This window comes from Pseudovirgaria hyperparasitica, assembly GCF_010093815.1.
Source record: "Pseudovirgaria hyperparasitica strain CBS 121739 unplaced genomic scaffold EJ05scaffold_10, whole genome shotgun sequence".
Lineage (NCBI taxonomy): Eukaryota > Fungi > Ascomycota > Dothideomycetes > Acrospermales > Acrospermaceae > Pseudovirgaria > Pseudovirgaria hyperparasitica.
In genome coordinates, this window is record NW_022985558.1 from 420,651 (window position 1) to 441,297 (window position 20,647).

At 49.3% G+C, this 20,647-nt stretch overlaps 10 protein-coding genes across 10 annotated transcripts; 5 read left to right on the plus strand and 5 right to left on the minus strand.

Annotated features, from left to right (window-relative positions):
• Positions 1–2,091, plus strand: EJ05DRAFT_440414 (HET-domain-containing protein; the record flags this gene model as incomplete). The annotated part of the gene is made up of 2 exons (XM_033741927.1): positions 1–1,425; positions 1,696–2,091. The coding sequence occupies 2 exons, from the start codon at positions 1–3 to the stop codon at positions 2,089–2,091; spliced, it is 1,821 nt and encodes a 606-aa protein (XP_033599371.1).
• A 2,220-nt stretch (positions 2,092–4,311) lies between these two features.
• Positions 4,312–5,478, minus strand: EJ05DRAFT_440580 (nucleotide-diphospho-sugar transferase; the record flags this gene model as incomplete). Its single annotated transcript, XM_033741940.1, has 1 exon — positions 4,312–5,478. One exon carries the CDS (start codon positions 5,476–5,478, stop codon positions 4,312–4,314), a length of 1,167 nt encoding a protein of 388 aa, XP_033599372.1.
• Positions 5,479–6,902: 1,424 nt separating this feature from the next.
• On the minus strand, positions 6,903–7,302 carry EJ05DRAFT_477155 (uncharacterized protein). The gene has a single exon (XM_033744188.1). The coding sequence runs from the start codon at positions 7,246–7,248 to the stop codon at positions 6,925–6,927; it is 324 nt and encodes a 107-aa protein (XP_033599373.1). The 5' UTR covers positions 7,249–7,302; the 3' UTR covers positions 6,903–6,924.
• Positions 7,303–8,312: 1,010 nt separating this feature from the next.
• Positions 8,313–9,314, plus strand: EJ05DRAFT_440536 (TPT-domain-containing protein; the record flags this gene model as incomplete). The annotated part of the gene is made up of 3 exons (XM_033741937.1): positions 8,313–8,404; positions 8,456–9,003; positions 9,055–9,314. 3 exons carry the CDS (start codon positions 8,313–8,315, stop codon positions 9,312–9,314), a joined length of 900 nt encoding a protein of 299 aa, XP_033599374.1.
• A 151-nt stretch (positions 9,315–9,465) lies between these two features.
• Positions 9,466–10,193, minus strand: EJ05DRAFT_48135 (uncharacterized protein). The gene has a single exon (XM_033745060.1). The coding sequence runs from the start codon at positions 9,997–9,999 to the stop codon at positions 9,616–9,618; it is 384 nt and encodes a 127-aa protein (XP_033599375.1). The 5' UTR covers positions 10,000–10,193; the 3' UTR covers positions 9,466–9,615.
• Positions 10,194–10,857, plus strand: EJ05DRAFT_48130 (uncharacterized protein). Its single transcript, XM_033745044.1, has one exon. It carries the CDS (start codon positions 10,387–10,389, stop codon positions 10,732–10,734), a length of 348 nt encoding a protein of 115 aa, XP_033599376.1. The 5' UTR covers positions 10,194–10,386; the 3' UTR covers positions 10,735–10,857.
• A 1,755-nt stretch (positions 10,858–12,612) lies between these two features.
• Positions 12,613–14,013, minus strand: EJ05DRAFT_48162 (uncharacterized protein). Its single transcript, XM_033745089.1, has one exon. It carries the CDS (start codon positions 13,590–13,592, stop codon positions 12,720–12,722), a length of 873 nt encoding a protein of 290 aa, XP_033599377.1. The 5' UTR covers positions 13,593–14,013; the 3' UTR covers positions 12,613–12,719.
• A 784-nt stretch (positions 14,014–14,797) lies between these two features.
• EJ05DRAFT_429200 (kinase-like protein) lies at positions 14,798–15,154 on the minus strand (the record flags this gene model as incomplete). The annotated part of the gene is made up of 1 exon (XM_033741536.1): positions 14,798–15,154. A coding segment is annotated over one exon (357 nt), but the record flags the coding sequence as incomplete, so codon positions are not given.
• A 2,252-nt stretch (positions 15,155–17,406) lies between these two features.
• On the plus strand, positions 17,407–18,750 carry EJ05DRAFT_517286 (uncharacterized protein; the record flags this gene model as incomplete). Its single annotated transcript, XM_033748676.1, has 1 exon — positions 17,407–18,750. One exon carries the CDS (start codon positions 17,407–17,409, stop codon positions 18,361–18,363), a length of 957 nt encoding a protein of 318 aa, XP_033599379.1. The 3' UTR covers positions 18,364–18,750.
• Positions 18,751–19,142: 392 nt separating this feature from the next.
• EJ05DRAFT_477159 (uncharacterized protein) lies at positions 19,143–20,392 on the plus strand. Its single transcript, XM_033744189.1, has one exon. The coding sequence runs from the start codon at positions 19,465–19,467 to the stop codon at positions 20,191–20,193; it is 729 nt and encodes a 242-aa protein (XP_033599380.1). The 5' UTR covers positions 19,143–19,464; the 3' UTR covers positions 20,194–20,392.
• Positions 20,393–20,647: the final 255 nt, after the last annotated feature.

Genomic DNA, 20,647 nt, shown 5'->3' on the forward strand with positions numbered 1-20,647 from the left:
ATGGCTCCCAAAGCATATGTATATAGTCCGTTGAAGGACGCAGAAGAGGAAATACGTCTGCTGAAGCTCATTCAAGCCGATGATAATGAACATGTCAGGTGCGAGCTGATCACAACGAGTATCGCGGAAGCGCCACCCTTCTACGCACTGAGCTATAGATGGGGTCAGGTAGACAAGGCGACATCGATAATATGCCAAGGGTTGTCATTGCAGGTCACTCCCGATCTACACACGGCACTGAGGCATCTGCGGGACATGGGCCACGGCGAGACCAAGCGACAATACAAATTCGAGAGTCCCTATCTGTGGATAGATCAGATATGCATCAACCAGTCCGATCTTGATGAGCGTGCCCGTCAAGTCAGAATGATGCAATCGATTTACTCAGCTTCATTGAGAACACTGATCTGGCTTGGACCTCAGGACGACTTTGCCGAAGATGCCCTGGCCTTTCTCGACCACCTCTACAGTATATGTCGCCACCAGTATCCTAATGCAACAGAGTCCGCAGATATTCTCGACAAGGCTTACACTCCATCTCAACATGAACAACTCGGTATCCCGAACATAGACTCCCGGCCATGGTTCGCGTTCAAGAAACTTGCACAGGCTTCCTGGTTTCGTCGCGTATGGGTCATACAAGAGGTCGTCGTATCGCCTGCAGACCCCTGGATCATATTTGGTCATACTATGTATACATGGGAGAAGCTCTCTTGGGCTTCAACCTGGCTCTTTCGCAATGGCTATAGCTGGCTGCTCAAAGTTCCACACGAGCTGCTTAACATCGATGCGATCGCTGAAGTCCGGAGATTGGCAGGCCAATGGTCTCTGGCTTCCTTGCTCGCAGAGCTAAGTCCGATTTTCGACTCCCACGATCCTCGAGATAAGGTCTTCGCATTAGTTGGTATGTCGATCGACGTCAAGGGCTTGCGGAACTGGCCTGTGGAGCTTCAGCCGAACTACAGAAAGTGCCCACAAGATGTCCATCGTGATGTTGCTCGATACATCATATCTACAACGCGAGATCTCGGATGTTGGTCAGCTCCAAGTCACGGAAAGCGAGCTCACAATCCGATATCGCAACGCTTGTTCTCGGGCTCTAGCAAACATTTGCTCTCCTGGGTTCCAGACTGGGCACCTACACGCTATGAATCGACTGTGATACCGGTGAGATTTGCTGAGAGTTCAAATTCTAGAAAACCACCGTCTATAGCTCTGGGATACTTATCCCAATTCAGAGCGTTCCCCAATAGCACGGCTGAGCTTGGCACAGTGAAGGATCCTAACGTGCTATCGCTGAAGGGGTTTGCAGTCGACACTGTCAAGTATTGCTCACCTTCCCTTGCGCGACTACGCATATGGCTCCAGGAAAGCCCAACAGCGAAGATCAGCGCGCGAGAGCAGCTGGGCGATGAGATCAAATTCGTCAGTAAAGACAACCGACTAGCAGCTGCAAGGTGGGCTGCCCACCATTTTAATGGCCTAGGCTCTCCTGAGATCTTTACAGAGTGGAAACACATGGCGCGTATGATGGACAAGGTTCCCCCTGATAAGTTCAACGTTGCTTTTGCGATGGCGACAACATGCGGAGATGGGCTGATCGGGGGTGATGAGGAAGATGAGGATCTCAGACTCCAGAATTTCTGCAGCTATATAAAACACTGGATTGATGTTGAAGGTGAGGTTGAAGAGAAGATGCGCAAAAGATCCCTAAAGCTCGCACCATTCTACACCTACATTCCTGGCTCGACTGAGACGCATTCAATACCGCTGCTCGAGCATGTCAAATACATCAAGGCAAATCTCGAAGGCGGTGTGCAATCAGAGTATATCAAGCTCGTCCAAGACTGGTCTCACGGTCGACGCATATTCGCAACCAGGGATGGCCGGATTGGCATAGGGCCGTCAGACATGAAGCCCGGCGACAAAGTGTGTGCTCTGCTCGGTGGGCAAGCGCTGTACGTGGTACGATTGCAGCGAGGCGCATATACCCTATTGGGTGACGCATATGTTCACGGTTTGATGAACGGAGAGGTGCCGGACATGTCAAAGCGAGGAGAAGTCGAGCTGTCCATGTTCGACATCAGATGAGAGACTGACGTCCCAAGGTCCAGGCATCGCATGCCGGTGTTGACTCCTTCATCCAATTGCACGTCACGTCTTCGAGTCTGAATCGAGTCGATTCTGAAACACTCTCCTGCCAACGTCTATAGATTAGTACCAACACAGCAATTCAACGGCTTTATTCGTCCATAAAAAAGCATCTATCCCAGTCCGGAATAATAGGACCGCGAAAACGCCGCATCCACTCCGTCATATCCTATCCCATCATCCAAGATTACACATCGCACCGCCCTTTCAGGCATACCAGGGTTATGAGGCTCAAAGTAATCAACACTGCATGACAGCCCCCATACCAGTCATCAACAGGCGCGACAGACTTCTGTAGATTTTCCTCACGCCTCCCCAAGCCTGGCTCTCCAGGATAGCCCTGCATTGTCGTACAACATCCCACCCTCCTCTCACTCCCTATCTTCCTATCCTAGCACACACCACACCACACAGACAGAACAGGCTCCAGATACCGGGAATACAACGACAAGGACATCACAGACCGCCGTCGTCCATGAGCGGACAGAACCCGGCATCCATGCACCCGCCCACCTATGGATTCTTCCGAACACTCACTCATAATATTAATCCTCAGGCATTCGATCGTATAACCCCCCCAACCAACCAACCAACTACACACAAATTACCGCCGACACCATCATCATCATCATCATCATCCTCATCACCATCCAAATCCTCATCACCACCACCATCATCATCACAACCAGCGCCTCTCAAAACTTGAAACAATCCAAAGCACCCCTAACCCTGCACAACACACCCACAACCACAACCACAGCCACAAGCCCCAAAACACCATGACATACATGCCTGACACGACCAGAGCCCGCGATCTCGGGTGTGATACATCAGCCGCCTTCTGTCTTGGCATTGTATCGCCTTTCTCTGCATCCGCTGCCGCACACCCGCACCTCGCACATCCGCTGCCTGTATCCGCGTCCGCAACCCTGTTTTCACAGTGCCACATACACAGACCAACCCCTTAGTAGCGGAGCATACTGCCGCAACGCAACGCAAAGCAAGCAAAGCAAAGCAAAGCGCTCTATCTCGACGTCCTCGGTCACACCGGTTGGGGGAGACGAGGAACGGGGTGGGGTTGGGTTGCTTGCCCCACACGAACAATGATTGATCATTATGTATGTTCTTTGTGCTTGCGCGCGCGTACGTAGATGCGGAAGGAGCGGTAGTAATTAGCGATATTAATACCCAGTAATTAACATAACAATACAGCTAAAATACATAGTTAACTGCTATTATCTGCTATCTTGTCTTTCATCTTCTTCTCCAAGTCTTCGCTCCCCGCAAAAAGGAAACAGGAAAGACTACTACCTGCACGTGGTATTGCATGACGGGCATTAAATCAATTTAACTAAAGTGGTGCTTCGTCGCTAAGCTTTTTGAGATGATAATACATATACATATCTATATAAAAATATATATGGATACTCGTAAACACACGCACATAATCGCCTCGATCAGTGCTTATGCCAATTTCAATCCTGAGTAGATTATGGAGACCTTGTTAGTTAGTTAGTTGGCTGGTTCGTAGGTAGATGGGCAAGGATGATGACTGCTGACAGGATCCACTCTGATGTAACTATGAATGCATCCATGTTAGCTGACAATTGCTTTGTCAGAGAGTCCACTTCCAGTTCTGGACTAGAATTTGATTACGGTCCTGAGGCCATGCTATCACATATGCGTCAGAGCATCAGTAACGAACGTGGAAAGTTCAATGGTTGATACAGATTAATTCGCCCGAAACTGTGTGAGGTCGTGGCTGCTAATTATATGGACTGCTAGTGGTTGGCACAGCACGGCCCATACGTTTCCTGTCGGACCCACATGCTCCCTTCTCTTTCGTGAATTCCTTCAAGAATCGTGACGTGCGTCTGAACAAGTAAAAAACGACCGATTCCATCGCACACATCTCCTAAACTCCGTCTATTTGTTGAATCTGTAACCGATATATCCGCTCCGTTCATACTCCGTCCGCAGGCTGAAGGTCTGCGCAAAAATTCAGGGTTTGCACATAGGCAAATGCAGCAAAAACGCTAATCAAAATGGTAATTCGGTGCGGGATGACAGCAGCACCAGTAAAGAAATGTGCAAGGTTGCGTGTTGGTTGGTAGCTGGCCTGTAGCTGTTCGCGCGAACTAAGGAAAGGGTTTCTGTATGCTATAGTCGGAAGAGTCGCGAGTTCGATGAAGGAACCATCGTTGCTCGGGGTGCCGGAGGTGTTGTTGCAGGTATGTATTTCGGGAACTTGCCCTTGAGTTCATCGTAGCCTTGATAATAGCCTTCCATCTTCCAGCGCACGGCAAGAAACCAATCCTTGACCTTCTGGTGATGCGACAATGGCTCTTCCCACCATTTCATGTGAGCGGAAACGACGCCACCATCGAGATCGTTTTCGTTCAAGTCGCGAATATTCCACGTTCGGTCTAGGCCAGTCCATGGCATCGGGCCATCTCGACGATGAACATAATTTAGTAAATTCTGTTCCATGTACAAGGGCGAGAAGCGGTCTTCGATATTCATGACTGATACAACGTGCTCGTACATTTCCTTTGAGGGAGCAAGCATGAAGAAGCCAGCGCAGAAGTAGTCGGGATTTCGCACCTCCTCGTCGGTTGGGGGAAAAGAGTGATCTGGACCCTCGACTTCGGCTGTACTAGCCAACAGATATTTTTCGGGAAGAGGTGCTTCGTCATCCTTTGTAAGTTCGGGGTCATTGTTTGTTTGCATAAGCTGGGCCATCGGGTCGTCAAAGATCTGGTCGAGCGGTGATTGGAGAAGAGTGTCGCCGTCAATCAGGAGGACGCGTGAGTAGTCAGTGAGTTCGTAGACGTGAAGCTTGGACATGATATCATGCCATGTCTCCCGTTGCGCGCCACCAGATTTTTGCATCCAGTCAGTGTTGGGTGTCAACCAGTCTACCGGGTGTATTGTCGCTCCATCTTTTGCCAAGCGCGCGCGACGAGCTTCGGATACGTCTGGAGTGCAGAGAATGATGAAGGGGATGTTGTTGCGAGTCTTCGTCTTTGGGTCGTGGAGTAATTGGTAGGCAAGCATGCGAGTGGCGGTGAAGTAGACGTCGTCCTGCCAATTGTCGCCATTCTCGTTGACAGTACTGCTATACCATGTAGCGAAGGCGACCTTCTCCTCCGGGTTCTTGAGTGGATATTGATTTTCTGACGAGTCGAACGTATTGGAATCGGCTTTAAAGGGCAATGTGACATGTTGTGCGAGCTCATCACGGTGGTGAGTCAGTAGAAGGACGATGAGGACGAGAAAAAAGCCTGCAGAAATGTACAGGAAACGAGTGTTGGCGGGATGCGCCATGACGAGTACGTGCGAAAGGAAACTGAGCGGAGCCTGGTAGCGAAAGTAACGAAGGAGATCGAGAAGGTATTGACAGTACTGGACAGGACAGGGCAGGGCCCGGGTGGTGAGCGGATATCGACTTGATACAAGAGAGAAGAGAAAATGCGAGTGAGTGAGCGGCAGAGGGGTGGGTTATGGAGGGCAAGTCAGTCTCAACGGTTCAGGCGGAGAGACTAATACCAGGTGGTATGTGACTGATGAAGCTAATGATAGTGATGGATCAGGCCAGGGGATAAGAGAAAGAGGAACAGGGACGAGAGGTGATAGGGAGCATAGGACGGATGGATGGCTTGCACGGCGGGAGAAGCCCTGTAGGTAAAAGGGAGGCAGGAACAGCCTGTAATTATTATGAGGTGGTGTGAAGTATCAGGTATGAATTAGGAAGCGACGAACGAGCGCCACTGCTACACCACCTGCAACCACCATGGAACTATATAGGACACAAGAGGCAAGTGCGACTGCGCCTGCGACTGCGAAGCGCACTGATGAACTCTGGCCATGCATCACTGTCGTCTTGCTGCCTTGCGGCGCGTAAGGTGCGCAGTCTAGCTTTACGATACGTCAAAAAATACTTTTCCATCTTTAGGAGTTGAGCCTAGAGCGCTCATTGCGCCGCAGGGATCGCTGGAGGGCGGCAGGAATAACGCTGCAGATCGATCCACTGCTCCATAAGTATTTGGGGCTATCGCGCACAGGGAGCAGCATAAAAGGGGGGGGGGTTAGTGCAGACAAGGGATAGCTGCTTAGACTCTCAACGAAATTGGATATCAGATGGCCTAGAAAGCGCTAGAAGATAACTATAATTCATTCCTACTGGATTCATTAAATACGCGGAATAAAACGTTTTCGGCACATAGCTCAGCACGTTTTGCTTTCTTGAGCGGATGTGGACGGATGAGATGAGTGTGGAGGTTGGGATGGTATTACCGATACATCATGCTTCAGGCATTCATCAGGCATAATTTTTACTGCCTGGCTGCCTGGTTCAATCTGAGTGGCCAATTAATTGCTCCGATTCCGTGCCGTAACAACAGTAATGTTGACAGCCGCTCTGCTGCCAAATCCAACCATAAGCAAGTCGATATATTGTTATTAAGTATTGTTCCTTTTAGCATGTCCTTCTAACTTTCCATCCATTGGCTCCATGCCGCCACGTTGCATCCGCCAGAGTCGCATGACTACGCAGTTGTTCCGCAGCACGAGCCACTCTAGCTCGTTGCTGATGTCATCAATCAGTGTTGGAAAGTGGCGTGAGGCCAGGGAGAGAAAGAATCTTTCTTGAACAACTCTGCCATCTTTGTGCAGCGGCCCGCAAGGCTGTGCGACCAGCCAGGATCCGAAGAGAAACATCGTCACCATGTCAACGACATCGAGTATTCATCTCTGGAGTCTGGAGAAGCATTGTCAACCTCTCCAGGCAATAGTACTGTGTGAATCGTCGCCCAGATGGGTAATCGGCATATCGGCAGAAGATGATCGCACCATGGCAATCCCGCTTGTTGATAGCGTAGACGGATTGTAAATCATCACAACCACGACTCGGCTCCGTACCTTAATTGATGCCAGAGATAGGAGCTTTCTATTCGCCCCCAGCCGAGTCGCTCCCCAAGCGCGTAGGTCGCGGCTCGCCATGCCGCAAATGATGCTATTGATAGGCCAGCCCATCGACAGCCAACAATTGGCTTGTCTCGGCGGCTGCTCTGCCCCCAGGTCCTCGCTGAACTGCATATGAAACAAAACGAAATAGGGTTAGTGTGCATATTGTATATCCGGAGCAGGTACCTGCGCCTCCAACCTCAAACGCAAGTAGGTGACAGTGTGGCATTGCGACGCCTGAGATACTGAACAGAACAAGATAACTTTGACGTCTCGTGGGACCGTCGGTGAATATACGAAAGGACGATAGGATAGGGACAATAGAACCACAGGTAACAGTGGAGAGGAGTACTGACTGCAGCGGGCAATGGGACACCACGATAGCTGCAAAGTGGATATATACAGTACGTTGATCGTTTGGGCGGGGGGGCACAGGCTCAGCGTGCTTAGGCAGTATTTTGGTAGTAAAAAGTAGACCACCCTGCTGGGCCTACCTGCAACATACACCCCCCCCTGCTCCGCATGCTCCCTAGTCAATAATCGCCGCAACTTTATCTATATACGAACGGCTTACTTTCCCTCGATGCCTGGCTGTCACCACCAACTGATGACTGCACCGGCATCCTGATTCCTAATTTTATCACCTCAGGCTGTGTGCTGCTACTGCCGCTGCTGCTGTTGTCGTCGTCGTTGTAAGACTAAGCTAGAGTCCCTCCCCGTCTCATCCCCTAATCCCGTCCGTGGCTCTTTACTTCCAAGCTCCGACCAAACCGTATAGAGAGAGTTACAGTACACCTCAATTTCCAATATCCCGCAGCTGGACAGCCTCACGCTAATTAGCTACTGCACTCTTGTACCGACCCTTTAGCTAACTAGGCACCCTTTCACCTTCCACCTGCGAGCAAGCCTCTTCTTCTTCTTCGTTGCCGTCGAGGGCTTCCAAGCTTCGTCACGTCCATTTCTCTCACGGCGCCTTCTGTCCCTTCCGTCTGATCCGCCACCACACTCACTCGTTCACTCCCGCGCACCCTCACCATCTCTGCTATTCAACCATGTCTTCTTCTCCGGCAAATCGAAACGACGTGTCAATCGACCTCAGCAGTGCCAGAACCTCGGATGAGTTCGAAAAGCAACGCGAATCCCAGGAATCGTTACTTGGACATGGTCTGGCCATGAAAGACAACTCCCAACCTTCAATGTTGACCAAGGCTCGCGAGAACATCATCACTGCTCTATGCGTTGCCCTCAATGCCTTGTCCACCGTCGGCTTGGTCTTTCTTAGCAAGATGTACGACGATGCCGACTCTCTTGTCCTGCTTCGTGACTGACCGCGCTATAGTGTTTTCTCCGATGAGCAGCTCAAGCATTGTCAAGTCGGCTTCGTAATATGGCACTTCATCGTCACTTCGCTGGTTCTCTATGTCTCTTCAACCCGCTTGTTTCGTCTTTTCAACCCTATCCGGCTCTCGGTACGCGCTATGCTGCCCATCTGTCTATTCTTCGCCGGCTACGTTATTCTTGGTAACCTGAGTCTGGCGAACAACTCCATCGGCACCTATCAGCTCGCCAAGATCATGACCACTCCCTCCGTGGTCATTATTAATTTCATCCTTTTCCGCAAGACTATCGACCGTTATCGCGTCGGCGCCATCATCGCCGTGTGCATTGGCGTCAGTCTCACCATCACAGAAGAAGCGCGCAGTAACCTCGTCGGTATTATATTCGCCACAGCCGCCTTCATCATCACCGCATTTTACCAGATATGGATTGGAAAGAAGATCACCGACCTCGATGTGTCCGCCCCTCAGCTGCTGATGAATCAAGCACCGCTGGCTGTACTTCTGTTGATTCCTTTTGTTCCATTCTTCGACACAATGCCCAACCTCTGTACGTCTGTGTGATTGTGCAACGTCGGGCGTCGGCTAACATATATTCTAGCGCAAGCCTCTTCTAATGCTCTCTGGGCAGTCTTCGGCTCCGGTGTCATGGCCAGTATGATCAACCTGTCGCAATTTCTGATCATCAGCCGGACCTCTGCACTGACGTTTAACATTGTTGGACACGTCAAGACTATTCTTATCCTCGGTCTGGGCTGGTACACGGAGAAGGCGATGCCGTCCGAGCAGGAAATCATCGGCATCGTCCTTGCCCTCTGGGGTGGATATGCCTATTCTCACTTTTCCATGAATGCCCGGTGATCCGCCACCCCACTTTAGACGACCGCCTTCGACCTCTCTACCTAAAGCTTCCCTATCACATTGTACCATGGCTCACCTGCGAAGGAGTAACTATTTTGTCTTGTTTTCAAGATCAGCGGCATCAGCATACCACGGCGTTTATATTCTGGATTGCGGGATTATTGGGTGATATTGTCAGTGAAAGAGGAGAACGGGCTGGCGGCGACGCCGCCTTGTAGGAGTATCAATGGCTGTCTGGGAGGACAAGAGTTTTCACCGCCTGCTTCTTACTGCTGTATTCGCACTGTTACAAAAAGATACCTTACCCTACTTGAGGTTGCATGGGATATGCATATATACGAACGGATGCTAAGAAACTGTTTGTGGAATCAGACACTTTGCTATCATGCTGTGCTTGGTGCTTGGTGCGTATGCTGCGTTGTATTGTATGTATGTCTGCGTTGTATTGTATGTATGTCTGCGTTGCCTCGGACCTTTTTATGCGAGTCTGTCCGCGTTTCTTTTGCAATAGACGCGCAGATCGCTCGCTTCCCGTCCCATCATCAGCTTGGTACGACAAACGGGAGGCAGTCCTAGTAAAAGGGCGTCGATAATTTATTACACTTCGGCCCCCTCCCCCTCTCCTAACGAGGCACACCACACACAGACACACAGTCAGGTAAGATTCTCGGATCGGCGCATTCATAATCTACTTTCTTTTTCTTTTTCGCTTTTCGCTTTTCTTATTAATTTCTTTTTTTTTTCTTTTGCTTTTTTGGTTTTTCAATATCAACAATCTCAATTCCTTACCACATGTGTTGTGTTGAATTAGGAAACAAGGCATCACTCCCGTCAATTGATAGCCTGTATGTATGTATGTATGTAGCTGCTACTGCTAGGTGGTACTGCTTGCTAGGTACTGCTAGACCCTTGCGTAGACGCCTGGGCGGAGTCGATTTATGCGTCAGCGTCAGCATCAGCTTCAGCCTCGCATGGATGGCCTCTTTTTGACTAAGTTTTTCTTTTTTTTTTCTATTTTAGAGGGTGTTGGCTGGTTGGTTTGGCGTAGCGCGGCGCGGCGCCGGGCGATGCGATGCGATGCGGCGTAGCGGGTGTGATTCAGGGTGCGATTAGGTGTGTGATTGGCTTGCTTGTTTGCTATGCTATTTGCGTACATTTATTGGGGTTTTATGTGGTGTTATTTGGAGCAGACGCGGGCAGAGAGCAGGCAGAGCGGTTGGAGGGCGGCTGGAGAGATAGATACATGGTGCGTGATGCACGATGCACGCTGCGTGATGGACATGATGGACATGATGGGCTTGATGATCTGGGGCGTGGGGCTTGGCGTGTGCGTGCGTGGGTAAGTGAGCGTGTAGGACTTTGGCGGCGTGTGTACTGTGATCCGGAGGGGCATGGCATGGTAAGGCTGGGTATATACTAGACCGTCGTGCTGTTGTATACGCACAACTCCTAGCCTGAGAGCCTTGGATAGAGAGTGAGTGAGTCTCGAGATTAGATGTTGTTGATTACATTATGATTTGAGAAGATAATCTGGTAATCATCCCGCGTTGACGGGCTTTACCGAGCGTGGTTTCGCATCTATTGGTGCCCACGTGTTGGTGATTGCGGGAACAAAAAAAGGGGGTTTCTTGTGTTTGTGTCTTTTGATGTGTGCCTGGCGCTTAGCCTAGCGTGGCGTAGTCTGGATAGTTTGGGCTGCAGGTGGCTTGATGGATCTGGAGAATAGGGGTTTCAGAGCTAATATTGGAGGGGTGCTAATGGAGGGGGCAGCGGAAGCGGCTAAGGTTTTTCCTTAATTAATGGGAAGAAAGAGGGGGCTTGAAGGAGGGGTCTTGTAGGAGACTCGAGATGTCAAGATGGAAAGGGGGGACTTGGTGCTGGTTTTGGAGGGGTTTAGGGGTTTGGAGGGGTATTTATTTGCTGTAGAGATAAATTTCAGCATGGGACTCTATAGTAGGGAGCAGAGTTTAGACTTAAGTCAAGATTTGTACAATACAGTGGATCTCTGTAAGATCGTTGATTGCTTGATAAAGCGCGAGTAAGAATGCAAGTAACTCGAACAGTCAACAAGCCCATAGGGTATCAGTACGTATTTTCGGAGCCGGTAAAATGATTGCCTGTATCATTCTTCTGCCTATGTCACATACATCTATCTGCCTGTATATCATTACGTCGACGTATGTACACTACATACATACATCGACACCGCTGTAAACAAACATGGTGTCTTGCATACAGCGTGGCTTGCATTCCTTCTTGTCGTGTCTTGCTGTATTTGATATTTCTAGAATTTCGATGACAACTTCGTCTCACGCTGGACTTATCAACGGCATTATGAGCAACAGATCAAATCAAAAGTTGCCGCCATAAAAGGGATGGCAGGTTCTTGTTGTGTGTCTGTGGTAGAATTCTGGATTTCAGAGAATATATATATATATATATATATATATGTGTGTGTGTGTGTGTGTGTGCGACGATATGACACGTGGGTCAGGATTTCCGAAACCCTGTGTCCGGGAGCCACAGCAGGCGTGTATGTGTTCCTGTCGTACCGTAAGCTTTTTACATATGTATACATCATCTACGGAGCAGTGCCGTCGAAGTGGGTGAGTAAGTGAGACGTTTTACCAGAGCACGTGGCTAGAGTGTGTCCTGGTTCCTGATACGCCTGAATGGGCGCATTTGTGCGTCGTGACGATTGATCGTATGTGGTACGGTCATATACCAGGACTGTATGGTGTTGGTATTGGCAGGGGTGTATTTCTTGTGCAAGGCTGATGCCTAAGCTGGATATCTTAGGGAGTTGGAGATCATTTTCTAGGGCTGTGGTGTATCAATACCCGGTACATCGATAGTGTGGCGCGCGTAGATGTAGCAAGGGTGTTCTGAGATGATATAGGAACATAGAACAGCTTGATGTCTAAGGTGTGATCTGTTCGTGGAGAGAGTGCGAGGAATTGCCCACATGTAGGTCCAGCTTATTCGTTCCAAGAGTGTCTTCGCACAGCTCGACGTCCAGGGTATTGTGCAACTTTGCCCTGCCGTGTGCCGAACAATTTCGCTCCGTGATGATATTGACTTGGACCAGATACTCAAGTGTGACAGAGTGTTGCTGTACACGTCTCAACCGTATGCTACAGAGCACGCACATACAAATGCAGGCACCACCTCGAAGAACTTGGTACAGTGTACACACGCAACGGTTACGTCGTTGTGTATTCCGTTCCACAACACACCATCCTGGTGCTGCGTCACGTCAGAAAGTCACACCACAGAGCTATCGCATCCATTGCACATGCATGCAAGGAAATTGCTTCCGCTTCATTTGATAGTTATATCGTGATAGCATCATGTCCTTTTGCTCACAATCACCCTTTATCCAACACCAAGATCCTCCTCCAGTGCTTATCTCCTCGCCCGTGCATTTACACACACCGTACACGGACACCCTCGCTGGTTCATCTGACCCAGCTCCGTACCTGCTGCATGGTGTCCCCGTGACTGTTCTCTCCCCTGTCTACCTTGCTCTCGCTGTGCTTGAGAAGCACGATTCGCTTCTTGTTGCTCTATGAACAGTCGCTGGGCTCCGAGGTAGTCCGTGTAAGAGCGTGCCGGTAGGCCTGATGCCTCGACACGTTGCTGCTGCTGTGGGAAAGCAGGCTGCCAGGGAGCATGTTGATAACGATGAGGGGGAGGAGGGGGTTGTCGGGGAGGAAATACGGGCTGCCAAGCTGGTCTTGGACCTGCGAGGCCGTAGGGAATGGGACGGTTCTCTGTGTTGGGAAGGGGCGGAATCTGGTGATGTGGGACGATTGGTCGTCGAAGTTGATATGGAGGACGACGGTCTGCTACGGTTCCACCACGTCCATGTTGTTCTCTGGGGAGTCTCTCGCCCTGTGGCTGGGCTTGGAATGGTGGTCTCGCAGCAGGGGCTTGTGCTGACATCCCCTGCTCCGGACGTCTCTCCGTTTCTATCCGGTTTCTTATATCCTTATTTCCGTGACCCAGCTCGAGGAGTGCCTGGGCTGAGATGAGTTCATCTTCGCTGTAGACGCGCCTGGGTGGATTTTCGCTGATTCTTGTTCTTTGTAGCTCTGATACTACGTCCATGTCTTCTTCGTCCTTCTTGTCATCCTTCAGTTGTTGATCGTTGAGTTCTCTGCGTGGAGTAACTTGTTGATGATGACCTGGCGAGGAGTATGTATCGATGGTTCTACTCACACTGTATTCATGTTCTGGGCATGCAGAATACGGTGGACTGCGAGTATGGCTAGACATGATTACAGATCTGAGCTGAGCTGCCTGTTTAGATTTGGGGGAAGAGTATAGAGAAAAGAATGGAGGAAACGAGCGGAAGATATTATGTACGGCTGTTTGCTTTTGATGGCCACCACTGTGCTGGAATGAAGAATAGATCACTCAGAGTATGGATAACTCGTAGTATAGATGACGGTGCGTACGGTGAACGTTCGTAATGTGAATGCATTCTATGATATGTCTCATAGAGCTTGAGGCGCCAGTGTTGATCAGAAAAGTGCTGTGTTGGATTTGTGTTCCAGCATAGGACGACGTCGAAAAATCTTCTTTCGTTCAGGAGTCACACCTTGTTCAAAGTGCGCTTTCTAGTGAAAGAGAAAAAGACGTCATGGAAGACCAAACAATGGCACTGATACATAGATATTCACTTCTTATGATAAAGCACGTGGTCTGCTGGAGAAGGGCACTATGACTCTGCGATGGATATTTCACTCCTCTCGTATTGCGCCCGAATACGTGGACAGCCGATCTGTTACCGGTTTCTACTATTAGTAATGATAGATTTTTGCGGGAATTTGAGAACATTATCTTTCCAATATCTGCTATAATAGTCTATGAACACTATTTATCAATCACCTAAAGTTAGACGTATAGATAGTGGACATATCATCTAGCAGGTCATCAATAGTATGTGCAGGCATATACATACGTCATTTGTCCTGGCATGAATACCAAAAAGTGGCATGACCAAGTCAGCGAGTCATTTGCGTGCTGTCGATAAAGGAAATTGATGAAAAGCTAACATTCATGTTGATAGACGTACCTACGGTAGCATCCTGAGTCTAATAGGCCGCGCTGTGATACCTGGCACGATGGGCCTTCTTGCGTGGACGATCAACCGGTTCGGGCCATAGCCGATGAGCAAACGACCCCTGTTTCGCGCCTACATGACGCCCAGCCAAAACTTTCGATTGAGTTTTCTCGATGAGATATAGAAGATCTGAAGCGCTCGGGCGTTGCTGAGGCGACATCTTGCAAGCGGAGGAACCGACCTTGAAAAGTCCAGGACTGAACCCATACTTCGTAAAGTCCGAGTAGTATCGCATATTTTTGTACTTCCATTCGTTGACTCTGTAAACGTGCTTACCCTCCCCCTGTGGATCAAAGAAGAGAGGAAGCTCGTGCGGAGGACAGGGTGGCCACGGAGCTTTGCTTGGTCGGACCGGGGGCTCGCCTGTAGCGAGGAAATGTATGATTGCTCCGATAGCCCACACATCCGTTCCGGCTCCAATTTGGTTCTCGGGAGGATGATATGATATGGTACCTATTCCTATGAAACCGGGGTGTATCTCGCTGACCATTCGTGCAAGGCCAAAATCTGCGACTACTACCCGAACCTCGCGGCCGGAGGTATCTACCAGTACATTTTCTGGCTTTAGATCGCAATGGATTACGCCAAGACTATGCAGAGCTTCAACAGCATCTGTGATCTGAAGCGAGACAGACCAAATCATGTTCTCCTGCGCATGTATGGAACGTTGGCGAAATTGTTTCGAGTACTGTCTCAAATCGCCGGCAGCGAAGTACGGGTATATGATTGAGCAGTATCCTGGGTGCGGATCATCTTCGCCATAGTCGAGCAGTTCTATAATGTTTGGATGATTTGGTAATCCTGAATTCACACTCCTCATTGCTCGTACCTCTCGGAGAAGTTGGACCTGTGCAGGATTGTACTTGACTCGCTTGACAACAACCTTGGAGCCGTCCATCCCTTTGTACAAGTCACAAGTCCCCTCTCCTCCCCTTCCAAGCTCCTTTATTCTTTTGTAATTCCGCAGGATCGAGTAGTTTTGAGCGGCGGCCGCAAGACGTAGCCCATTGTGCCCAGCCTGTCGACGCAGTCCTCGTTGTGGTCTGTATTGTTGGTTCGCTAGTACCGCTTGCTGATATCTTGCAGCGAAGTATTCTTGCTCTGCTTGCCCATATGCAGTATCTGCCCCGTAATCCCATAGGTTGTCATATCGTGCGCCGTACATGTGTATGGACTTCAGGGGTTGGAGTAGCAAATATGCGAGTGAGTCGTAGAACTAGCATGAAAGGATCACGAAGCTGCAGATATGATTGTCAGTGGGTGAGAGGGATCGAGGAAGTTTGATAGCTGCCTTAACTTGGAACCAGTAGTCGAAATGGGAGTTGTACGCGATTAATAGAAGACATAGATCTCCGGTTGCAGACATTTCAGAGTTATTCCTCGTCCACCGACTGTGAATACGCTGGCCTCGATCTCCCTTTGCCACTCTGCTTCGCTTTTCAAGGCTATCACGCATCAGAGTCGTGTGGAATTGTGCATTGAAAGAATTCTAAGGCGGTGGACTAGCACACAATGCCAAAACCGACACATGACAACATGATGCATCACTGCAACACCATGAACCGAACCTCTGTGAGAATAGAGAATGGGGAGCTTTGCCTTGATATATAGGCTGCGTCAGCATCAGTTAAGGAAGGTCTTGTAGTGTGGATGCGGCATGATGCTTCGATATGAGAATGTGAATCACCGTAGGCGACGGAGAGGCACCACAAATGCCACATGAATATCTTCATGCATAGAGTGAACCAAGTTCCCCTCAAATGATCGCAGCTGATGCATCGAGATATCGTTTGACTTTGCGAGAACCTGGGCAATGGTGAGTTCCCTGGTTCCTACCTGCAATGAGGTGATAATAAGGAAATGAACGGAGTTGTTGCATTGTGAATTATTGGTGGATGAACGCGGTGAGATAAGCGAGCAACCAGAAAGCAAGTTAGCTGGATGATGAGGTCTGGGGACAATACACTACAGTTCGGCTAGCGTGACGTCAGATAGCGTTGTGCTCGAAGTCACATAAGTATGTAAGCTGATGGTACATGTCATTAGCGTATATGAGACCGTATATTCAGATACAGTGCCAACAGGAACAGTAAGTGCACTCAAATGTTACATCAAACCCCAGGATTCTCCAGGCGGCACAACAACTCTTGTCATTATTAGCAGCGATGGCTCGTCACCTTCCAAAAGACCAGGGATCTGGAAAGAGTCGTCACAAGAATTGTCGTTGGAAATATGGTTGGGTGAAAGCGGATGTAGGTTAGTATAGCATTTTAGGTATGTATAGGATATAGCTAATTACTCCGACGATCTTCGGAGCTCGCATCTGATGCATCCGCACTATTTCCTGGATACAAGCATAACGATGAATAAAGAAGATGGGGGCTAGAGGTTACTTTATGACGATCTTTCAAGTGATGAATGAAAATGGAAGGGAAAGATAGCCCCTGCCTGAAAAGGACTGGTTCGCTCCGGTCTATTCAGTCTCGTTCTTCTAACCCTTTATTTTGTGTCAGCATTACTTGGTTCGATATTGAACCTGAATATACTCAAAACTCCCAATTGTCGCTCTACACTGTGCATATCTTGTTCTGTTGTTCTATTGTGATTTTGGACTGATGCTCTTTGACGCTTGCTTCCATACCAAGGAATGAGAACAAACCTATTTGTCCAAGGTGAGTTCCTCACGTTTGAACGGCCTCAATAAGCTATATATATATCACAAGGTCCTCAATTCTATTGTATTCGCCAGTTCAGACCTCCCAACACCCACAGACCATACTGCGAAAAAGCTACGATATTGTTACATTAAGACCTTCTTATACCTTACACTGACATAATATGGTCCCGAAGTCTAGACGCCTTTCTAGAAAGGGAGCTTGTGTCGATGGACCACACGGAAGCTCGCACTCACAACACAGTCCTTCAGCAGCCCGAACAAGAGCTCAAAAACTTCGGTTCTCTATCATGACTGCATCTGATTCTCCAACTGAGCCCCCATCAATCCAGTGTAATGACAGCAACGTAGCTGGCCTGTCTAGTGTAGCCCAAAGAGCCATTCCAACCCCTGAAAGTTCCGCGCAGCAAGAACTCAGTCGAAAGCGCAAGGCAAGTTCACAGCCACCCGACGAAGGTCCTGCACTACGTAAAGCTAGGCGCGAAGATCCATCACCCGTACCTCCGGTGGTACAAATAGAAACCACTACCCCAATAAAGGTGCCATCAACCCCGAATGACCCCTTGAGCAACAGTCCCGACAACAGCCCCGACAACAGCCCCGACAACAGCCCCGACAACAGCCCCGACAACAGCCCCGAAAACAGTGCTATCACACGCCAAGCTGGAAGATATGCAGAAACCGAAACAAAAGTCCCTAAATCTGGAGTTCTCGAATCATGCGAAACATGCAATATCGTGGCTCACAAAGCAGAAGGTCCTGGAGCTATAGTCCCTAACTCAGAAGGCCTTGGCTCCGATCAAACCAGCAGCAACTGCGAAGCACCAGTCGAACTACACACTTCAGCTTCCGGAGAATCTAACACAAAGCGCGAATCTTCTGAAGAGCGCAATCTAGCAAAAGCCATAGAGCAATCCCGCCTCGAACTGAAAGACAGACAGCGTGCTCGTGCAGAAGGCACGACTCAACCTGACGCTCACTCTACCATCAAACAAGAAGATCTGGAAAAAGAAGATGAAGAGGAGGAGCACGAGATTGAAGCAGATGAGGAATTTCCAGCTGAGCACGTCACTGATCCGAGACAGGAGCCCCAGGATGGGCTTACTACGCTTGACTTGGCGCGTATAAATGCTATCGTGCAGGCGCAGTTGGTACCTCACATGGACACTATGAATCAGCGCTTGGGGACTGTCACGGAAGTCGTTATAGCGGTATATGATATGTTGCAGCAAGCGATAGAAGGATAAGGGGGATTCACGGGTGGGACAGATGATGCGCATTAGACTGCACGTGTTGTGACCGTTGTTCGCTTTTCTTTCATAATGCCTATATGGTATTTGGGCGGTAATATTCAGCGGATTCTTTTACTCAACAACTCCATTATTCGCATGTTTCTTGACGTTACCTCATGGATTCACGAGGACTTTACGCTTACATACACTTTATGTGCTCTGACTGCAGAAGCCATGCTCAGTATCGACAGGTCCATTTTCTCAAGAGCATAATAAACTCTGGCGTTTGCTTTTCCGCTCTCGTGTTCCGCGATGAAAAAGGTTGCTATCCATTCCTAGCTAAATTAGAGCTGCTGGATCGCTAGCATAGATTCAAGTTCCGTATCAGATCTCTATCAGGTTTTGATCAGGTTTGTAAGTACTGTTGCGGAAAAGATCGGTCATGACGTGGAATTCGCAAGGTTAATATAGGTGTGTCTTGGATGCGGAGGCGAAAACATGATAATCATACATGGGAGAGTGATCGCCGGACATACATATCCTTCTCGTGAGCGGACGCGTGGATACGAACTCGGAAGACGCCACTTCAAGTGTATCAAAGGTCGATCATGTTTAGGAATATCAGCAGGAGGTGTCCACCCAAACTGATGGCGATCATCGAAGGTCAGGACGTAGTGGCGGTGAAAAGTACCGTGGACCATGGTAGAAGACCCTGGACCCTTAGACGTGGCGGCGAGAGACCCTGAAAAAGACGTACGTCACGGCGTTTTTATCCCAGTCTTCCCCCCAGTCTGTCCTGCTGTGACTCCAACCTCTTGTAAAAGTATGGGCCCGGCTTTGTTTGCAATTACTGTCACTCCTGTTGTTGATCCTCGTCTGCGCCGTCCTTGAAGGAGACGCGATTACCCCGCGCACTGATGCCATCAGTCCACCTCAGAAGATTTATACTCTAGGTCGCTACGGAGTCATCTCCTCGTCTGCTCCTTCGTCAACAAGGACGCACTAACGATCGGTACAACCATACTTCGACTTCAACCATTATACTTATCTTCTACAATATCCTTTCTCCCAGATCTCATATTACCTTCGAAGGTCCTCCTCGATCCAGTCGTCACGATGTCGGTCGATATCCTGGCGCCACCAGGAGACGTCCTACACAACTACATTCATGAGAAGCGTCACGATGAACAACCAGAAGAAATACCAGAAATATTCCGCGATGCAATGGCTGTCCGGGAGGAGGTCTTCGTCGACGAACAGGCCTGCTCGTTAGTCAACGAGGTTGACGACGACGATGCACGCAGCTGGCACTGGGTCGTATACGTCTCCGTTGCGAACAACCGCAAGAACAGCAGCACCAACAATGTCGGACATGCATCCGAACGCAAGGACTCTGCAGATGCGAGTGCGACCCGCAAGCCCGTCGGTACTCTCAGACTCGTGCCTCCGCCGCATGGAAAGCATCCACACGACGGCGACTTCCAGCCCACCCCTGCATACCACGAACCATACGTCAAGCTCACTCGTTTGGCGCTCAGCAAGGATTATCGTGGTAAATATGGTTTATCGAGACTGCTCCTTTCCGAGGCGCTCAATTACGCGATCAATAACGCGGCGCAAATATATCGTGCTCCCAGTCCGGCCCGACTGGAGCAGATCAAGTTGGAGGGCGATGCGAATGGCCTGGAAGAGGGTTGGAAGGGGCTTGTATTGGTACATGCACAGAAGCAGCTCAAAACGTTTTGGGAAAAGACAGGTTTCACACACGATGAGGGGTTAGGAGAGTGGGATGAGGAAGGCATCAGACATATTGGAATGTGGCGTAGGATACCACTGAAAGAGTAGAAAAGCGGTTGAGAGATATGTGTAAGGTTTCGTCTTAGGAGAGAGGACCTCGTTTGATACCCATAGTAGTACAGCTACATTTCCTTGATAACTTGGAGTGTGGAGGTTTTCGCGAGACCAAGTCAGCATACATAAGTAGACCAATTCAGCCGTATACTAGACCTGTTTATGATAGACTAATAATAGCAAAATGTTCAGCCATGGCTGTTCCCCATGTCATTTGCTTCCAACACATCACCCGGTAGCACTAGCCTCGATCGAGTCTAGGACACCTCGAAATCGACTTATTAATTTTTCGCCGACACCGAAACCCAACTTCTCTTAACATACTTCCTGTAACAACCTGCACGACAACCACCGATTGGTTCTGAATGACACTCTAAATTTACAATGATGCCCTCGAAAAGGGTGTTACACCTTGGTTCCGTATTATGGTGGCACAAGGCCTTGCCGA